The 21,637-nt window shown below is 43.0% G+C and overlaps 1 protein-coding gene across 8 annotated transcripts in view; it reads left to right on the top strand.

Moving 5' to 3' along the window:
- Positions 1–21,637, top strand: part of LOC113035329 (signal-induced proliferation-associated 1-like protein 2) — an 80,100-nt gene that overhangs the window by 28,112 nt on the left and 30,351 nt on the right. For all 8 annotated transcript variants that reach the window (XM_080287848.1, XM_026190838.2, XM_080287846.1 and 5 more), the window contains exons 2-8: positions 2,846–4,617; positions 8,908–9,041; positions 10,093–10,281; positions 14,441–14,615; positions 14,837–14,940; positions 17,386–17,543; positions 18,174–18,750. In XM_080287848.1, coding sequence (XP_080143974.1) covers positions 3,108–4,617; positions 8,908–9,041; positions 10,093–10,281; positions 14,441–14,615; positions 14,837–14,940; positions 17,386–17,543; positions 18,174–18,750 — 2,847 coding nt within the window. In that variant the 5' untranslated portion in view covers positions 2,846–3,107. The remainder of the gene's footprint in view (positions 1–2,845; positions 4,618–8,907; positions 9,042–10,092; positions 10,282–14,440; positions 14,616–14,836; positions 14,941–17,385; positions 17,544–18,173; positions 18,751–21,637) is intronic.

Below are 21,637 nucleotides of genomic sequence, written 5' to 3' on the forward strand. Positions count from 1 at the left end.
CATTTAATAACCCCCAGTTAAAGTGTAAAAATAAGGTTTTAGTTTGCTAGATGTAATATCCTTTTTAGCGTATATTCATTGTTACCTACTTTCCCTTAAATGAGGTTTGGGGGTTATTATAATGTCTCAAACTGACAACACAGCTCTCAGGAAGTGAGGGTTTACGTGCTGAGCAGCATGACAGCAAAGCGCATGATGCTGAGTGCAAGAGGAATATACAGGAATGACTCTTAAACTCAGAAATGACTTGCTATTTTGCACTTGACATTGGTAAGCCTTTTGAATGAGTGTTTAGTTAAATGCCTGAAGGGGGGGGGAAAGGGATGTGGTTAAGAAATGCCTTTGACACCATCACATTTTGTTCTAAAACATAAAATATGCAAGTAAAGCTTTTTACGTCTCTCGGAGATGTTTGTTTGCTAACGAGACTGCAGAAAATTGCCTGAGACATTCAGCAGCTTTGGAGGCTCAGTGATGGGGAAGATGAAGTCATTAAATTGTGATGTAGTTCATTTATAAGATAGCATTAGCATTTTACTTCTGGCAATTGCATTTGTTTCAAAAAATCATAAAAGTTGCATTAATTGGAGATTATGTTGCTGAACAAAATGCCAGTATCACAAACTTTTTATTACCCATGAGTCGCTTTTTCCCTGCAGTAATCCATAAAAGCCTATTAAGAAATCCCATTGGCTGTTTGTCAAGGAAACCAGGGTGATGCAAACTTCCGTGTTGGCCTACAGAAAAATTCCTGCAGGATCACATGGAAGTACTGCTATGCACCTTGATCTACAATGTCTTTGTCTAATTATAGCTCAGGATTTATTGTAGAAATAAAGTCATATTTGCTACAAGATCTGCAGCTTTGGCTCTTTGAAGACGGGCGTTGTCTGTGATTAAAAATAAGTGGCTTTGTTATTGTTCACCACACGGCAGTCAGACACATACTTCATTATTCATCATTTGCCATTTGTAACGGACAAACATATTTCCCACAGCAGTTCTCTTCACTACATTATGCATGACGCAACACAATTTCCTGCCTTCATCTTTAAGCCCCTTGTTAAATATAGTGACACGACATGCATTTTCCTGCTCCTGTTAATAAAGCCGTTCTCATAACAACCCAAGCCCCCGGTGGGAGAGGGAGGGCTGCACATAGTTTGGCTGTTGTTGTAACTGAGAAGTCGTCATTACCAGCCTGTTCCTACACATTTAGGTCATGCATGCATTAACCTGTATTCGGCCCAGGCAGAAGTGAATACTTTATTATTAAAATGTTTCCAACTCGTCCCAAGTGTATTTGGTCTAGTCTGGCTTGCAGCTAATCTTGATGTGGCCCACATTTTCTTCCTAAAATAGTTTAGCCCCCCTCCTTAGCAGTAAATGACAGAGAAATGTAAACAGTTGTCTGGAAGCTGTAGCGATCATATTAAAGGCCAAGCGGATGGAACTGAGAGAAAGACTAGGACCTTGGGCCCATATACCATCATTTATCATGTTCACAATGAAACCTTTCAAAGAAAGACGCTTTAACAGAGCTTCCCATCTTCGCTGAAGCGAATATTGGGGATTTGGTCCATGTTCTCTTTGATGGCAAGGGTTTTACTTGATAACTCAAGGTGTTTTCACATGAGTGCAGTACCAGAAGAAATGAAGCACAGCACTGGCCCCAAAGAACAAGAAAAACGCATTTGGGTCAGTGTAGAAAGCCTTGCAGTTTCTACTGCAGTGTAGTGTGATCTACAATGCAGAAGTCGGTGTCAGTAAAGAGATGAATCCAGTATAACACCTCCGTCACCTACCCCCTCCTCTGGAGCTACAACACAACACATAGCATGGGATGAGATTGATGAGAGAAACTTGCTTGTTTCTTCTTGGAGTTTCATGAGTATCTTTATTACTTTGTCCCAACCCGTACCTGCTTTTAAAAGTCTGATAGTCGATGTTCTGCAGCATTATTTACAGATTAAGTGGAAGCCACGTGTTTGTGTATTTTTAACATCTGAAATACCCAGTGGCTTCACTCTCCTTCTCTCCGTCCTTGAATGTTCAGTCTGCTGAATCTGATACGAGCTTTTTCTTCCCTAACAGAATTAGCATAGGCCAAACTTTACCCTCTGAAGGTGTGTGTGTGTGTGTGTGTGTGTGTGTGTGTGTGTGTGTGTGTGTGTGTGTGTGTGTGTGTGTGTGTGTGTGTGTGTGTGTGTGTGTGTGTGTGTGTCTTACAGTTCTACTCTGCTTTTTCGTTTGTTTTCTTTTGTCACAGCCAGTTTACCTCATCAAGTCCTTGTTAATTTTCCTACTAACCAGATCAGATAAAAAGGCAAAGTGGAGCTGGTGTTGAATATGCATCAGTTCTCCAACTATCCCTCCTGTATAATTTGCCGGCTTGATGATGCTGCAAGCCGTTGGATCAGATACTGGTACATGCGACCGTTTAGTTCAACATCTGCCTCTTGTTGCTGTAATTTGCTTCACCTCCATCTGTTAGATATAGGCTAGAAGCACCATCCATGATATACATCTATCTAGTTATAAACCTATAATGGCACTCTCTCTACTCCCAAAGATGCAAATTACTCATACTCTGCGATAAGCTCGGCGTAGTTCCAAACCTGAAAGATCCCAGCGTAGCCCGTGGTGAGAGTTTATTACAAAGATAACTAGGTACAGACAATTTGGGTCAGCAGTTTTTCTTTTTAGCTTAGCTGATTGTGCCATATTTTGGAGTCCTGCTGAGAAATAAAATACTTGTTTTAAATGAAAATGTCTTTTCAAAGCCTTTCAACCTGCTCGCAGTGCGCTAAATATTTTTTCTTTCTTCTGTGTTTCTGTGCTATAGATCTACCACCTCCAGCTGTCGTTATTCATTGGCGACACGCTGTGAGAGAAGGCTCCGCTCTGCTGTGCTACGGCGCGCCCCACTCACTCGTCCTTGACGCCCAAATGCTGTTTGCCAATTGTCATGCCACCCGTCCTCTGTGAGTTATGACGGCAGCTTCATTGACTCAGGAAAAAGGCTGCTCCTTGGCTCACCAGTGAGCAAGTCGCATGATGAAGGAGGGTCCTGGAAGTCTGCTCTTCAAGGAATCTGCCAGCAGGATATGAGTATTTTGAGCCCTGTGACAGCTAACAAATCTAACCTTGTGGGAATTGTGGGAGGCCCAGAAGAATACTCCAGGGTCATGCAGTCAGAGGAGCTATTCAGCAGGAAGCTCAAAGCCTTGAGCGATAGCATGGGACCTCCAGCCTCCAGCATGCAGGGGAAACCTGATGGTGCAGGCAAAACAAATGGTACTCCGGCAATGCCTAAAATGGGTGTCAGGGCCAGGGTCACAGAATGGCCGCCAAGAAAAGACGGATGGGACGGGCGGCCTTCGCCTAACTATCAGAGTGTGATACCCGTGTTTCAGAACGGCCAGCAGGAACACACTGTGGAAATACTAGAGCAAGGTGAAGCAGTCTGTCTGGAGGTGGACTACACTGACAAATACACGCTGAGTGACTTTCTCTGCCACTCTCCGCTGAAGGGTCTGCACCCTATCCGTCAGCGGAGCAACAGTGACGTTACCATAAGTGACATCGACTCTGAAGACGTAATGGACCAGAATGCCGTCAACCCAAACACTGGAGCCTCGCTGCACCGCGAGTACGGCAGCACATCCTCCATCGACCGCCAGGGCTTGACTGGGGATGGCTTCTTCACCATGCTTAAGGGCTACCGAGTTGAAACCCTGGACCACCGCAGTATACCCCCTCTGGGTTTCCCCGAGTTGCTGCGCTGTGATGCCTCGCTGTCCCCCAGCTTGCAGACAGCAGCACAAATTGCAAGGGGTGAGATAGTCCACATTCCAGGCTATGACTACATAGACAGCTCCCTACTCTACAGCCGGGAACGGGAGAAGTCCTTCATGAGACGTCTTAAATCGGAGTCGTCAGAAACATCACTGTTCAGGAAACTTCGGCCCATAAAGAGTGAAAGTGACGCACTGCGGCTCTCAATCGAGGACGACCGGCGACCACTCAGCTTCCAAAAATGCTTCGCCCACTACGATGTGCAGAGTGTGCTTTTTAACATCAGCGAGGCGGTGGCGAGCAGAGCTAACCTGAGCCAGAGGAAAAACACTACTACCGGTGCCTCGGCCGCCTCAGCTGGAGCCGGAGCTGGTGGAGTGTCCGTAGTTGGAGGCGGTGCTGGACCTGGAGCAGGAGCCGATGGTGGAGCAGCAGGATGCAACAGTGCCAATACCCCCATGTTTGAGTCTCCACTGGGCAGCAGAGAGGACTTGAACCCAAAGGAGAACCTGGATGCAGACGAGGGGGACGGGAAGAGCAACAGCTTGGTGCTGAGTTGCCCGCACTTTCGCAATGAGATTGGTGGCGAGAGCGAGAGGAAGATCTCCCTCTCCAGAGCCAACAGTGTCAACTACAGCGGTTTGTCAGAGAGCTGCTCTTTCGAGTCATCCCTAAGTTCACACTGCACCAACGCAGGAGTTTCTGTGCTGGAGGTGCCTCGAGAAAACCAGCCAATCCACAGGGAAAAGGTCAAACGCTACATCATCGAGCACATTGACCTTGGAGCATACTACTACCACAAATTCTTCTACGGGAGAGGTAAGGAGCTAATTTCTGTTTTTACAGATAGTTAAAAGTGATGATGCAGCAGGATTTGTGTGACTCACTGTTGAGGACTATTAAACTTTCCAGGCCAGCTACATTTTTATAAAGTAAGACTTCTTCAGTCACCTGTGGGGAAGCTAGTTCCCAGATGGAACAGCCTCATCTCACAGGGTCAAATATCTCAACGTCCCAGTTGTTTTTTGTACAAGCACATGAAATGAAGTCCAGAACAATAGCAGGCTTGTGTTGGGTGCGAGGGCGTGTGTTTCACTTCCTCAGCAGAGGAGCGGTCATGTCCTCCCTCTGATATTACTCCGAACCCTGCGGAGAAACTGCGATTAGTCATGTGAAAAAGAGAGAGGTGAGTGAGAGGGTGTACTGCAGCTGTTCCCTGCAGGGACTAAGAGAGTACGAGGTCTCCTCATATGAAACTTTAGGGTCAGCAGAGCTACGCCAAGGTCCCAGTTCTCCTCATTAAAACACCTACGAGACGAATGCTGGAAATACCGTGCTGACCCCGACCCATCGCCGCATTATACATATCTGTTTTTCCCACTTCTCTGTGCAATCTGTGCTCGCTGGTCTCAGCAGATAGAGTTACCCGTCTTAAGCCTGCCCCCACCATAGAAAACAGCTGCTTCACCTTTCACACTCCAAGATGCCTTAACCTCTTCAAAAAGACACTCTGAATAAAAATCTGTCTCTGAGAGACATGTTTATAATTGCTCAAATGCCTTGCTAATACTCACACCAAAGCTGGGTTCTGGATTTGGGTTGTGCATTTATTTAGCCTGCATTCACAGCAATGCAGGCCTGTGTATAACAGGGCATTTTCATGAAGACCTTAGTCTTTAGGGTAGGATGCCTCTTTCACAGTATGGAAATGTAGCCACTGCCTTTTTCATTTTTTTTAAAATAAGGTGTTTTATTGACTAGACAGGTCTGTCATCACCTGCGCTTCACAGCAAAGACACACTCACACAAACATGACTACGTGTCACTATTTCTCAGCAGGCTTTCATCAACCTGGACTGAACATTGATCCAATTGATTGCCTAAAGCCCTGCTTCCCTTAGCAACCGGAGTGGTTTTTCCCCTAATGGACACAATGCTTCCTTCACACAAAATGGGTCAAGCTTCACTATGTACAGGTCATGGTCACATTAGGTGTTTGGGTTGACACTGAGATGTGCAGAGGGCAATGTAAACCATCTCTTACTGACATGCAAGGCTTGAAATTAAGCTTGGAGCACTAAATGTACAGAAGAAGGGGCTCACAGTGTTGGACTTTCAAAGATTTTTTTTAAGGTGTTTCTGTGGTGTGGATTAACAGCAAAACGAGAAGGGGGCATTATTTGACATGAAAAATTAAAGTCATCCAATTTGCAACCTTTGGCAAATTGTCAGCACCATGTGATGGGCACCGCTGACATGCTAAAGAAATGTGTTGACAAAAAGCTTTCCTCTAAAGTCAGCACTATCTGACTCACTGTGCTCCTGGTATTTGGATGCCTTGAGACCTCCATTGCTACACAGCCCCCCCCCCCCCACCACCACCACTACCATTTGACCATATGCCTTACATTTCCCTGCAGAACTCTGTCCCTGACAAGCATTCGTCAGACAGTTAACCCTACTTTCCCTCCATACAGATAATTTATTATTAATGCCGATGTGCGTTTTGCTCCACTGTTTATGCTACAGTGACAAGAACCACGCTATTTAACACAGCTTGCACTGCATGGCGTGGATGTAATATCGAAAACTTCTGCAGAAATCTCTTTGTTAATGTCACTGCTTTGTGGACCCTGCTGAGGTTTTTCTTTTAGCTGTTGAATCCAGGTCTTTCTCCTCAGCTTTAGCCTGGATTAAGGGAGTGTTTGCTCAAGGCCCTCTTATATGTGTGCCTACACACACTCATGCGCACACACACACATGCACATGTACGCACGCATGCATTGTGTGTCAACAAAGAAATTAGTACTGGTTCTTATGGTGCTTAGAGCTGAAAAGACTAAAGCCCAGCTAGTAATCCTTGTCGTGTAGTGAATTTTTCATTAAATCAGCACAATAACTGATGGAAAGAATTAACGACCGTATAAGAAATTTGGCCAAAAGACTCAACTCCTTTGGAGCGATACTATAAGGAGTAGAGCTGGCATTCTGCCCATCATTATTATTATTAATTTACTCTGAAAATTAATGTCTAGACCTCAGGGTGTCAAAGGGGAAACAACCACAGACTGTCCATAAATGAAAAAAGTATTCATCCTTCAGGGGCCATAAAGAGGGCAAGGAAAAGTAATGAGAATCTGCCCATCACATTTTGATATTTTCAGCACACTGGAGGGGTGAGGAGGTTACTGGAAACATCAGATTTACCCAAAGCCATGAAAATCCCCTGGAAATTTCCTGAAAATCTTGCCTTGGGTTTTTGAGCAAAGTAGATCGAAACATGAAATTTTGAGTGTGCACTCAATAAATGTTTTTCTGGGATTACACCAGATTTACTAGTTTTCATGCCATGATTGTTGATATAACTGATGGATATATAGACCAACATCTTCGCAGTGATTCCCCCCCCCAGTCATGTGATCCAATCTCTACCAGTATTGAATGTTGGTGCGGTGTTTTTCTAACACCATTCTTACCCACGTGGTCATCTATCTAATATGCATACGAGTGCATGCCATTTATAAAGTGCAAAGCTCGACGTCTGCATCATTCATTTCTAGCATGAGAACAAAGTCAAGGGTTGCTGCTGCAGTAGTAGTAGTCGTAGTAGTAGCTGTGGGAACATGACTTATGGGGCAGAACAGTCCATTAATTTAAAATGACAGAACAACAACAAGAGAAAAAAAAAGTTTGCATGTTCTGTGGGCGTCCTGAGCGTCTGCTTCATTCAGTTATGAATGTTATGCGTCATGCATGCACTTTACTTCAGAATAGAAAACTGAATTAAATTTCTTTTGAAATTACCTGATGTATTATTAAGCTCATAAATGTATTGATGCAGACTTATATTAAGACATTATGTCATGTCTGTACTTCAGTCTGCATGTGTCTGCATTGTGCAAAACTCAATGCCACGTGGAGCATGTGGGTTTTATTTATTTAGTGCCGAATTGCAGCAGCAGTCTTATCAGTGCTTTATTACAAAGCAATGGCCAATGACTCTATATAAGCAAGTACTTGGTGATGCTGGGGAAGAAAAAATCCCTTTTTATCAGAAAGAGACTGCTGGCAGGCTCAGGGACACAACAGCATCACACAGTAGCTGGAGATCCATGATGTGAACTCTGCTCTTGCTCTACTGGATTGAAATCTGGTGACTGTAAAGACAATTTGAATGAACTCAGTCATGTTCAAGAAACTAGTTTACGATGATTTGAGCTTTGTGACATGATCCATTATCCTAAAGGAAGCAGCCATCAGAAGGTGGATACGCTGTAGGGCATAAAGGGATGGACATGATCCGCAACACACTCAGGTGGCATTTAAATGATGTTCAGTTGGTACTAAGGAGTCCAAAATATGGCAAGAAAATAACCACATACCCCCAGCCTGAACCACTTGAGATAATGCAGGATGGAGTAATAGGCTGTAGCTTCAGTTTTATGTTGACTGGAGTGGCCCTCGGTGTGTTCTGCTGCTGTAGCCCATCTTCAAGGTTTAATGTGCTGTACGTTCAAAGAAGCTCTGCTGCATTGCTTGGTTGTAAGAAGTGGTTGTTTGAGTTATTGTTGCCTTCCTGTCAGCTCTGAACATTCTCCTCCGACCTCTTCCATCAAGAAGGCTTTTTCACCCAGAAACTGCTGCTTGCTCGATGTTTTTCCCCCTCCTTTTCAGACCTTTCTCTGTAAACACTTGAGATGGCCATGAAAAAATCCCAGTAGATTGATAATTTGACAAATACACATCCCAGCTCTGATAATGCCACATTCAAAGTCACTTTAATCACCTTTTACCTCATCGTGGTGCTTAGTTTCAACTTCAGCAGGTCGTCTTTGCCGTGTATACATATCTAAATGCATTGAGTTACTGCTATGTGACTGGCTGATGAGATCTTTGTTGAACAGATGTAACTAATCAGCTCGTCTGTGAGTGTATATAGGTAAACAGATAATCTACTGAAACCACAGCAGTAATTTGATTACGTGTTTTATTAAAAATCTGTAATTTATTATTACTTATATTTAAGCTTTCTTTCTTTCACCAGCTAACATAATGTCTGATAACATGCATAACTCTCATTTAATTTTATATCTCTTTCTCTCCCTCCAGAGCATCAGAATTATTTCGGTGTAGACGACCATCTTGGACCCGTGGCAGTCAGCATCCGCAGGGAGAAGCTAGACGATGGAAGGGATAAGGAAGGGACGCAGTACAACTATCGGGTCACCTTTAGAACCAGTCAGGTAACGATAATACACTGATGTGCACTTTTCGCTCACTGCTTACATTATGGATGCATGATTGGAGAACCTTCATGACCTGTCAATTTATTGAAGAATTGTTTACTAGCGCGAACATGGATTTTTCATATTTCTCATATCACATTCAGTGAGACACGTTAAGGTCACTCGGCCTGCGGCTCAGTCAAGCAGTACAAGAGTCCAGGAATGCTTCAGTACCCCCGAAAACAACAGGAAACTTCTCTGCCCTCTTAAATCTGCACTAAGGTGTCCAGTGATTCGGTGCCAGTTGTGACTCAATTGGCCATTAATGCAAATACTGATACAGTGTATCAGAGGTGTGTAGTTGCCTGCCTTCGCTCACTTTCACACACCCCGATGAACACACAACCTGATTAATCCTAAAAAACGGAGAGGCAGAGTCCTGGTGTCCCTGGTGGGACCGTATCGTCTTGATTGATGCTGGCTTGTCTCATTCACTGAATAATTCAGGTGCAACAGATGCGTCAGGCAGGAAAATGTCACTGATATCCAGTGCCCTTCTCGGTTTAAAGCACCACTCCCACGATAAAACAATGTATCTGGGTCATGGTAGCCCTGCAAGTGGCACGCAGGCAGTGTTTTAACTCCTCGACCGCTGGAGCATCTATTTGCATGTACTCCTGTCATTTAGCCTCATTGCTCTCTCTGCGCGACCTGCCCCACATCGCTCTCTCTTCCTTCCTCTGCTATATAAGTCTACTTTTCGGAAAGCCTTTTTATTGGACCGCAGTTGACTGCTGACATGTTAACAGGCTGTGCAAATGGAAATTTGGATGTTGTTGTTTTGAAAGTGTTTACTGGCACACAAACATCTAGTATTCAGTTAGCCTGTCTCAATTATTTAGAATTTGAGTTCCCTAATGCTGTCCAGAGTCATAATGTAGTCATTACCCTTAACACCAGTCAGCATATGGAAGCATGCCTGACCCAACCCTATCACACTGTACAAGTAGGAGTTTATATGACTGTTAACTTTACTGGACAAATCCTCACCATCTGTCTTTCCTGCCAGCTGACCACCCTCCGTGGTGCCATCCTGGAGGATGCCATTCCATCCACGGCGAGACACGGGACGGCCCGCGGGCTGCCGCTCAAAGAAGTACTTGAATACGTCATCCCTGAGCTGAATATCCAGTGTCTGAGGCTGGCCATGAACTCTCCCAAAGTCGCGGAACAGCTCCTCAAGCTGGATGAGCAAGGGGTGAATAATACATTGAGATGTCCTCTTGAACCGTGTTTTGAGTGCTACCACAGATTTTTGCTGCTGCTGCTGATTTAACGGGGTAATCTGAGGTTCAGTGCCTTGATGATTAATACTTGGTGTCTTGCATTTTAAGATATGTATACATATGGTTCTTCCTTTTTCTCTTTAAGACACCCCCCCCCCCCCCAAAAAAAAAAGAAAGGGGAAAAAAGAAAAAAATTGCGTAAATACTACCATTTGTAGTTTTACGGGGTGATGCATTACATGCAGGACTACTACTTGTTGAGACGAAGTGACTCACTGTGGAGTCATAACTGTGAGGCTGCCAACCAGCACTCCAGGAGGTCACTGCATCTGGACAAACAATAGTGAATCACACAACCTCTTCACAAAACCTAGACAGATTACGCTAACAAGGTACAGCAGGTTAACAAACGTGCGTCTCTGTATGTGAAATCTTTCTCTGAGGAGGGAAGAAAGCCTCGTCTGTCCAGAGATTTGCCAGCTGTTTAATTTTAAAGCCACCGCAGCCACATATCAGAAACGAAAGATTGTTTTGACTGCATTAGCACATCACGCTACATATTTCAGGCGTATGTGTCTCTATTTGTGACATTTACCTCAGCTATAGAAGGAAACTGGGAGGGATTAACTTCAAATAGCAGGAATCTTTGTCCTATATACGGGCTGCTTGTTATAGATAGATAACACAGACTCCTGGGCCGAGGTGCAGACAATATCACGCTTAAATAGAATCAATAGAAGTCCTGTACTCTCTGCAGCCAGCACCATCTGTTTTTGGCACACTTGTTGTGCTGATAGGACACTTGCACACAAGTTAGAGTAACTTACTTTTGACAGCCTACTTTGCCTGAGAGCAGGAGATTTGGTATGCTGCTCAGACGGTGGAGGGTGTCATCTTGCATTATCTCTGTTTGAATAAAATTGCTAATAGTGATATGGGCTCTCTATATTCACAGCTGTCACAGATTCATTGCGGCCTTTAATTTCTCATGTAATGAAACTGGGGGAAAAAAGATGGAATGGAGAGTGGAAGGATTAGCCAGGGGTGATACTTGTTTCACCATCAGAGAATTGTCTGCTTATTAGTTTAATTACATTCGTTAGCGTGCGCCCATCCTTCCAATTGACAGGGGAAAGGTTCTTATAATAGAAAGTGTCAGCCAAGACCCTTTTCTGTGTTAGGATTTCGTTACACACATAAACAAGAGCAATGAAGTGTCCTCTCTAAAGCAAGTTAAATGCACTCACGGTGGCATGCTCTATGTGTCCAATTATGTCAAAGTAACTTTGTAAATAAGTGCTTTGAGGAAGTTCTTCCCACCAGATGTTACAGGGGTTTGTTCACCTGCCATGTGACTCCCCATGTCTGCAGATAAAGAGTTTGATAGATGATGAAACTGACACATGGGAGGCAAAAAAAAAAAAGCAATAAAATAATCTCAAGAAACTGCCTTCAGAGGAGGAGAGCCCAGGCTAAGTGGGGCTTGAAGCTCTTCCAGTTGGCACTCCTCTGCGCAGACCTCAAACCAAAAGCCCAGTGGAAGCCAGTTTTATATTTGGATGTCAGTATTTTTGCACACTCCTGTTATAATCATTAATGTTATTCTTGCCGGGCAAATGTTCAATATGTCAGGCACTCCTTAATCTGCTTTTTAGCCAAGCTGGACTTTGACCGCCCCTCTAATGTGTTTATGTGAGGAAGCTGATACGGGACAGGAAGAACTGCAGCCTGATGATCTGCCTGACTTTTTTCCCCCCTAAAATGCATATTTTTGAGGATTTGTGTGCGCGCGCGCAATTCTTTGGAGATGTTAGATGTTAGTCTCTTTGTTAAATGCTTCCTCTTGCTGTGAACAGAGTCAGAGAGGGTCTCCTGCATCTGCAAAAAGAATATCCCTGAAAGCGGCCTTGTAGACTGCGCCGTAACAGCCTAGGACGTAAGAAGAGAAGAGAGCATATGTGAATGTATTTTAGATCTCATTGTAGATCACAGTGAATTGACTGTGCGCAGATGGACTGTGGAAAAGGAGTTGGCAGCTAATGAGATTTAGAGCTGCGATCTTGAGTAAGAAATTTACAAATTAGGTTTTGTTTTTTTTGTAAGCCATTGATTTTTCAATGCGTATCTGCTGTTTCAATCTAAAGACTCAAATCTGGAAAATTAAAATTCTTTAGTTTATTATTATCTGTGTCAGTTAGAAAATGAAAGTTGTGAATTTACAAGCACTGGTAATACTCATAAATTTGAAAGTGAGAGGAAAATATGAGTGTGTCATGACAGTAATGACAACGTTGAGGAGGTCAGAGAACAGTTACTGACCTTTTCCTCTAAGTTATGTTTGACAGATGATATTCTCCCTAACCTAGAAAGCTAATCTCCCTGCAGTGATCGCATTCATAGCATAAACAAAGAATAAGCAGGAAATTTTGCAATTACAAACACTGCGTTTTTTAAAATCCCCTGGCCTTACATTGAAAGTTGGAGAAGTTTCTGTAGTGACACTTTAATGCAATAACCCCAGCAGATGTTTGTGTAGTGGTGCGTGGTGATTGTAGCCAGGTTTAAGTAGCCACATTTTGGATTTTTGCTGCATCAGGACACTGCAGCGCAGACATATGTCACACCACGCCATCCCTCAGGAGCCACTCAGAGCTCTCCGGGGGAAACACTGTCCCAATTTCTTTCTCCACTCATTATGTGTCTTTTGTTGTTTGTGCGTTCTTATTTTAGTTTCAGCTTTTGTTTAAATGAATGAGCAGGAGTTCAGTTTTCAACGCCCTGCAGCTCTGGACAGATGGAGAAAAATTGGAGATGCTTTCTTTGCTAAGATTTTTGGCAAGATCTGTTAAATGGGATACAGCTCCACCTTAACAGAAGCTAATGCCACTCCAAAAAGAGCCATCACAGACGGTGATGCAACAAGCTTCACCGAAGGAGCACTACTCATCTGTATCTTTGTTATATGTCCTGTGTGCTTGCACTTTTCAAATTCGCCCCAAAGGTTAATGTGATTACCCTTAGGCTGTTAAGAGGAGCTGGAGGTCAAGCGAGTCCATATCACACAGGATAAAAGACAGAAGGCCACATCATTGCACATCATGCCATTTCCACGGGGCTTGATGGTATAATAGCTTTTGGTAACCGCAGGAGCTTTAGTGCAGAACAGACTGCCTGATGGGAGGAAGTCACCATGACAACAGTGTCAGGAGTACACCGGGAAATCATAACCTGTAACGGAGGAAAAAGACAATTCCAATTTGTTTCAGTATATAGACCATTTGTCAGCATTCACATTCAGAGAAACCCTTTCTTCCCGCCGTACCGACACATTGACTCTGGGTCAAGATGAAGGTGAAGCTGTGAATAAAGGGCAACAGGTGCCAAACGCAAGGGGCTGCCTCCTCATCTATTTGTTTCCACCCTTGACCCTTTTTTTCTTTCCATCTTCTGCTATCATTGGGAGGGTGTAAGCCTTAGAACTCATGTAGTGGAGAGATGCTCTCACACTAATCTCACAAGAGAATCACTCCAGATGTTTTATTTCTTCCTGTCTCTTGAGGAGATGAGTTCATATCAGACATTTCTGAATTACAGCAACGCTTGTGGTGGAAACTTGAGAGATTTGGCTCCCTTTTCTATGCCTTTAGATGGTCTTCTCAATAAACAAGACATCTGTATGTAGACACATTTGTTAAACAATCTTCCTAGTATTTCACAGCTACAAAAGTATCTCCTAAGGAAGAGGTCCATTAGAAAGTATTGAAATACTGTTGTTGGCAGATTATGCCGTTTTCTTTCATAAACCGAAACTGTTCTGCTGTATGTCTGTAATCCACTCCCTTGTCGCCCCACAGCTGCTCTTAAGTAGCAGCTAATAGCTCAGGTTGATTTATACTCTGCACAGTGCTCCTGAGAGTTCATAGCCTAGCTTCACAAAAGGGGATTTCAGCTCTCTCTCCCCCCCAAGAAGGGTTATGAAGGCCTTCACATTAGCTGTGACATGATGGAAAGTGGGCACTTGCATGCTTTGAGTGCTTAATATACAGTATGTATGAGTGTGGTGTGCGTGATACCGATCAGCAACAGGAAATGGTACTCACTGAGTGTCTATGTCTATTTTCCTCATTCCAGCTAAGCTTCCAGCACAAGGTGGGAGTACTCTACTGCAAGGCTGGCCAGAGCACAGAGGAAGAGATGTACAACAACGAGAGTGCCGGCCCAGCGCTGGATGAGTTCTTGGATCTGCTTGGTCAGAGGGTGCGCCTCAAAGGCTTCACCAAGTACAGAGCTCAGCTGGATAACAAGAGTAAGATAAAATGCACAACACACTCGCCAAGCTAAACATCCACAAATGCTAACCCACACATTTCCAGTCCTGCTGAGTGCAGATGCTCCGCTGTATGTGTTTACAGGGACTGTAGTGCATCTTCAATCTTAATTTTTGTTCTATGATATCATCAGATCAGCTAACTCGGTTACATTTTGCAATCTGGCCTGAGACCCTGACCTCCCTGTCTTCTCTTATAGCGGACTCCACAGGCACGCACTCTCTTTACACAACCTATAAAGACTACGAGCTGATGTTTCACGTGTCCACCATGCTCCCCTACACACCCAACAACCGGCAGCAGGTGAGTAAACTGTACCCTTCAGGCTCTATCTTCTGCAGCACACCACCATGCTTGCCCTTCTGTGTACTCAGTTGATGTCTAATAGCTTTAATAAATCCCTGAGCAAGTTCCTTTTAGGATATCACCTATCCTGACTACTGCCAATCTTCCCCAGAGACTCATTTCGCCACGGTAATGACCTATCAGTTGAAAGCACGAGCATTGCCATAGCGACGGTACCCCCTAGTAGGACTTTAATCAGTGCTTCCCCAGGGGCTGAAGCAGACGCGGTATTAGATGGACCTCTGTCTGTCCGTGCTAACAAGTGGAATTAGGTGGATGTAGCAGTGGACTGTTGAACGATGGCCCTCTAAAGATAAGATTACAGACATTCACTGTATTAATCTCTATGCCGATCACATGGTTGTACTTTTTGAGTCCATAATACAACCTGTGGGCACCACCCTGTAGAGATTAGAATACCTTGATGGAGGCTGGATGTACAGTCTAAAACATCAGAAACATCTAACAAGTGAGTGTAGAAACATATGATTGGTGGTGTTTTTTTTCTCTTTACCTTTCATCCAATTGTATTTCATAAAGTGGGACTGTTTGATTTAATCCCTGGTGGTAATATTCCAGCAGGGCCAAGCAGAGCTTGACCTGTTCATCCCTTCATCATTTCCAAATCACCCCTGCACCCTCTAATCCTGCTTGTTTCGGGCTCTCACCGACCCTGACTGACAGGCTCACACCAACCAGAGAATGGGGGTTAATGACCTGCACAGGCCAACAATACAAGCAGTATAAATTGGGTTTGAGTGGACATGTGCCCTTCACACACAAATCCTAAATTGAGTTAGTTGATATCTCTACCACCCAAAAATCCCTTTGTCCAGTAAAGTTTCTGTATCCAAACCGGGAACAGTGATTCTGTCGAGGAGAAGGGCAAAATGTGAGAGCTTACTCAAAGGATTGATTTTTTTTGTTTCGTGCAGGGGATGAACTGATGCCCCCCGTCCCTGCATTCAGTGTAATAAAGATGCTCAAATGTTAATCCAGGAAAATGATGCTAAACAGGTTTTGTCCCATCAGTTGTATCAAAGCTTGTTGCAACCCATGAGTCTATGATTGAAAAATTGTTTCCAAAGGAAAGGCGTGTGGGAAGGAAACATAAACGGTGACAACCTCATTTTCTCAATTACCACACCATGTCCTACTGAGAACGTGACGTACACGCCACAAGATTGTGCAGAGGCCCAATCAATGAGACAGGAATTTATCCCTCTAATGCCAAGTGTATCATATTTGATACATGAGCATTACCTGTTGAGTTCGAAAAGCCTGAACAAATTGCACATTTTTTTTAAACAATTAATAAATAAAAATTCTGGATGTAGCAAAACCTAATTTGTTTTCTTTTAATTTGTCAAAAAGTTCAATAAACATTCCAATTTCAAAAAAATGTAAATTTTCCGGCAATTATTTAATGACTAGACTACAGTTACTATAGTTTTGTATTTTCTAATTATTTTAATTATTATTATTATTATTTCATTTTGACCTTTTGTTTTCAAGTTCAAGTGGATTTTCTTATTTCAGTTTAGTTTTTGTTGTTTGAAAATGTTTAGTTTAGCCTTTTTTCTTTTCTTTTCTTTTTTGTTTCAGTGTTAGTTTTAGGCTTTTTTTCTTCATTATTATTGTACCAAGAGCATAAGTCACAGGTAAGATTTGGGGAAATCAGGCTGTATAATAAAAACATAACTTTTTGAAAGCAGTGATTCGTAGTGTTATAAAAATCCAGATATCCATAAACACGTCTGTCAATACCTCAAGTTTTAGTTAATATAACCACCTTGGTTCAGGCATCATAGGGTTAATTAAATAAGGAACTTTTACATAACTGGCATGTTTTTTGGGGGGTTTTGTTTTTGTTGTTTTTTTGGTTTTGTTTTAAGTCCTGTGACATGTGGTTTATGGCTGTTATCAGAGCTGTCAATCATATCTTGTTGCATTTAAAAAAAATGCTTTTGTATCATTTCCTGGTTTATAAGAGATGTCCATTCTGTCCATTAATGAGGACGTTTTTGTCACCCAAAATTCTTTGTTTTTCTTGGATATAGGCATGATACTTTAAGGTTTGCTGGGAAAATTTCTAAGTAATAAAAGGGCCAGTACATATGAGCACTTGGTGCTACACCTTAGTTTGTCTGGTATTGATCGGTGGCTTATCATGGTTAATGTTAGCAAATGTTTGCTAAGTTGAGAAAGAAGTTTTTGTGTGACTGTTGAGTCACTGCAACTGACACACGGCTGGCCTTTGTTCAGAAAAACACTCGCATGCTCTCATTCGAATTGAAATCTTAAAGCGATAATGTGTTTTCCAAACTTCTGTACTCTTAAACTAACCTGACTGTGTTCATCTTTTATCTAATTTAATTTCCATTTCTCCTTTTTCTCTTGCAGTTGCTAAGGAAGAGGCACATTGGCAATGACATTGTCACCATAGTGTTTCAGGAGCCCGGGGCCCTTCCTTTCACTCCAAAAAACATCCGCTCTCATTTCCAGCATGTGTTTGTCATTGTCAAAGTCCACAACCCGTGCACTGATAACGTCTGCTACAGGTAAATGGAACAAGCATGCATCACGCCTGCAAGGCACTCCCAAAACTGTTTTTTACTCTGGTTGGTAAAGAAAAGCGTGCAGGGTAGAAGAAAGTAGAAAAACATCTGAGTTTGGTGGCATTGAGTCAAACCACTAAATATTAGAGTGCTACACCACGGGATAAGAAGCGAAATGGTGTGCTCGAGACAGTTTAGGCGAACGTGTTGATCTTCTGATGTGTTTTTCATAGATGTCTTTGTGTCAAGTGGCTCTTCTGCGTGAACTTTTAAGAGCACTTAATTTAAAAGGATAATAATAATAGCTTGCTCAGTGATTTCTGTGGTTTCTCTTATGACTTCATAGTAATGCGCCAGAATCACAGGGCTCTTTTCATCTGCTCAGTGATGATACAGTTATTATCTTCAGAGACACCTTGAAATTATGACTTATGAATTACGACTCAAGAGTTTCTGAAGTCAAGACGACTCTTGCTAATAACATAGCATTTGTTGAAGGGAGAAAGATTAGTCTCAGCAGAAATAATTTTACCAAAAGGCATATAATTTCAGCGCCTGCTCATTATTCATTCATTTCAATATCTACGCTGCTCTTTTTCTTAACTGTCACTCCCGCATTTTATTTTTTTCCAGTGTGGCTGTGTCCAGATCTAAAGACGTGCCTCCATTTGGCCCCCCTATTCCCAAGTCTGTAACTTTTCCAAAGTCTGCGGTTTTCAGGGACTTCCTGCTTGCCAAGGTCATCAACGGGGAGAACGCAGCACACAAGTCGGAGAAGTTTCGGGCCATGGCGACTCGTACGCGGCAGGAGTACCTGAAGGACCTAGCCGAGAACTTCGTCAGCACGGCCACTATCGACTCAGCTGTCAAATTCAGCTTCATCAGCCTCGGAGGCAAGAAGAAGGAGAAGGTGAAACCCAGGAAGGACGCGCATCTGTTCAGCGTGGGAGCGATCACCTGGAGCGTCCGTGCCCGGGACTTTGGCCAGTCGCTGGACTTTGACTGCTTGCTTGGTATATCCAATGAGTTCATTGTGCTCATTGAGGAGGAATCAAAAAATGTGATCTTCAACTGTTCGTGCCGCGACGTCATCGGGTGGACCTCAGGGATTATGAGCATTAAGATTTTCTATGAACGGGGCGAGTGTGTCATGCTGTCTGCTCACGACAACTGCGGAGAAGACATCCGGGAGATGGTGCAGAGACTAGAGGTAAATCTCTTCGTGTCTGCATTGGAATAATCTGTCATCCCAAAGCTCTCAATAACTGCTGGATTAGACCACAGAAAGCCAGTGGGATGATCCTTTTTGTAGCACCTCGTCTTCGGTGTCACTAATCATACCATATGTAGAGATTTGAGAGAACAAAAGACATTAGATGAATCAGTTTCCAACACCACACCCCCCTCACAGAGCTAGTAATTCATTCTGTTTGCCCTGTCTGTTTAATTGAGGGGTTTTTGTATAAATTTGACATCCAGTTTATTTGTGAAATAATGAGCACATTACAGTAAAAACAATTACGCTGTCTACTACTAGTGCGTAACACAGTTTTAATAGCTCCACGGAAAGGTGCAGCTGTTGGCGCTAATGCATAAACATAAAAAATTACAGTAAGATTTAAAAAATAAAAGCCAAGCATCAGCAGCACCAAAAATAATGATGATATGGCACTTATTGGGTTTTACTAGAAATAGAGACAGGTTCACATTTTCTAAACATGTTGTAAACAATGCACATAAAACACAATCAGGGCCTCTTCCCCGCCCCCGTGCATGCTACTGCACTTTCACCTGCATGTTGTTGCCTGCAAAATACATTATTTGGGCGACTGTGGTTAATCCACGTGTCTAAAAAGTGAAGTGCATGTGAAGGAAAGTTTACTTTTAATGTGGCAGTGGAGCGTTGTACTTTGGATACTTGTGGGCTCTGCGGTGAAACGGTGCATTCAGCAAATGTTGCTCTTGCAGTTGCAGCTTTAATGCTTGACCACAAACCTTTTAATTCTGTTTTTCACGGTTGGGTCAGCAAAACTGTTGCTCATTTAACCTTTATTCGTGCCGTCAATTCTCATGTGTTGCAGAGCAACAGAGATTTAATGGCCCCTTTTTTTTGGCCTCCACTCCCTCACACACATGCAGTGAAAATATCTCACTAAATTAACCCGAACCTCACTTGCTTTTCAGGCGGCTCCCTCTTTTTTTCTTTTTTCTGATTGTGCATTAACGGGAATGTGAAACTGTAAAGCAGAGCCATCAGAGTTCAGAGAGGATTACAGACCTCCTGTTGAAAGCTTTCTTTGGCTCATCACAGACTCGGCAGAGGTGCACAGGCGACCGTTCGGGTCACACAGTTGCAGATGTCCTGCTCTTGATCAGGATAAACCACTATGACATATCACGCAATTTTCACAAAAACTGACTAAATAAATAAAGCCGAAGCAGCTCAGTACCGCAGACAGTTCATTTAATGGATTGAAAGATTAGAGAAAATGTGATTTTTTTTTTTTTTTTTTTTTTTTTTTTTTTTTTGGGGGGGCGTTCTTGAAATGGGGACTGTCTGGGTGCAGGTTTACAGGGAGACTCTTTCTAGCAGGACACCAACCCAGTTTTGAAGGGGAAGGCTGGAAACGGAGGCAATTTGTTTTATTTTTTGGGGGTCTGGCAGACTAAGAATAGAGGACACGTGGCCTCATACTACTACTTTACTCCTATTGAGAGCTCCCCACTTAGTCCCAGTCCTCGCATCCCTATTTTGTAATTCTAGCTTAGCTACATTGTGTTACTGTTTGGGCTATGTGGGTCCAGGTGTCTTGAAATTTTGAAAATGGTGTACACCTGGCTACACAGCCCAGATGCTGTCCTCAGACACCTTGTTTCTGCTTCCTGTGTACCTGCAGGGTCTTGCTTTTCCTATTCTAGTTTCCATGATTTGTTAAGTGAAGCTCTAATCAGGCAGCCTTTTGTTTTCCTTAAATAACATCGTGGTTGAATCCCAAAATCCAAACCTGAGCTGTGCCTGACCTTTTTCATGCCTGGCTGTGTGCTTTCCGGCACTTATCCTGCACAGTCCCTTTTTGGCAGTTGCATCAGCAGTCTTGAAATTTGCAGCAGACCCTAGCCAGCGAATCAGTTGTTCAGCCAACAAGTAACAACCAATTTCCTGCTAAAAACCTGAATGAGGATCAGATTCTTCTGAGGATTAAAGGAGGCTCGGATAATTTTTATTATCACCTCTTGCAATGAACTGAGACTCTCAGAAGAGCTTCTGAATGAGAATGAATAAATGTGCACCTGAGCACAAAGATTCTGCATATCCTTACCAAAAAAAAAAAAACAGCCACACCAGAACCTGAAGAAGTCTTTCCCATAATTACTCTTTAAAGGACACGGATGTCATTCAGCGTCTACACACACTCATCTTAAGGAAGGACAGAGCGGGATATATTAGCATTCGTGATTAGCCAAAGGACATCACTTCCTCATTTGCTATGCTAATTTCCCCTCACATTTTCTGTCCACTTCTCCAAGGAATTCCTGATTAATATTCCACAGCCCAGTTTTATAAAGTATTATAAAGTTAGTACGGATCGCTGTTTGTGTTGTGATACAGGCAATGGAGCAGCAAGCTGTAGGCACATTTATTTGGGTATAAGCTGACCAGGCATACTTGTTCCCAAAGGTGTCTGCATTTTCCCAAATGTCCTGGAGGTTGACTCGAATCAAATTTCATTGGTGGGATTTACAGGCTGCCCGACCTGTGATGTAATGTGAACAGATTGCCAACTGTAACACACAGAGGAGCCCAGTGTGAGAGCGCAACTAAAAGCTTTGTGATAGCGTCCTGCTCTCCGGGTTGCGGAGCTGGTTGGCCGCATGTTCAGTTTTTACGATGCATGTTCTCTTTGCTCGGGTGCCACATACGCCACTTTCTTTTGTCTGGTTGGGTTTTGTTTTGCATGTTTTGGAACTAAATAATTTGGAATAGTTTTATAATACTATATTGTGTTTATCTAGATTAAATATGTATTAAATTAGTTATAAGTTTTTAATCATTCTCCTAACTCCAAACCTTGCAATTATATTGCTTTTCTATTTGA

The sequence above is a fragment of the Astatotilapia calliptera genome, chromosome 13 (assembly GCF_964374335.1).
Source record: "Astatotilapia calliptera chromosome 13, fAstCal68.1, whole genome shotgun sequence".
Lineage (NCBI taxonomy): Eukaryota > Metazoa > Chordata > Actinopteri > Cichliformes > Cichlidae > Astatotilapia > Astatotilapia calliptera.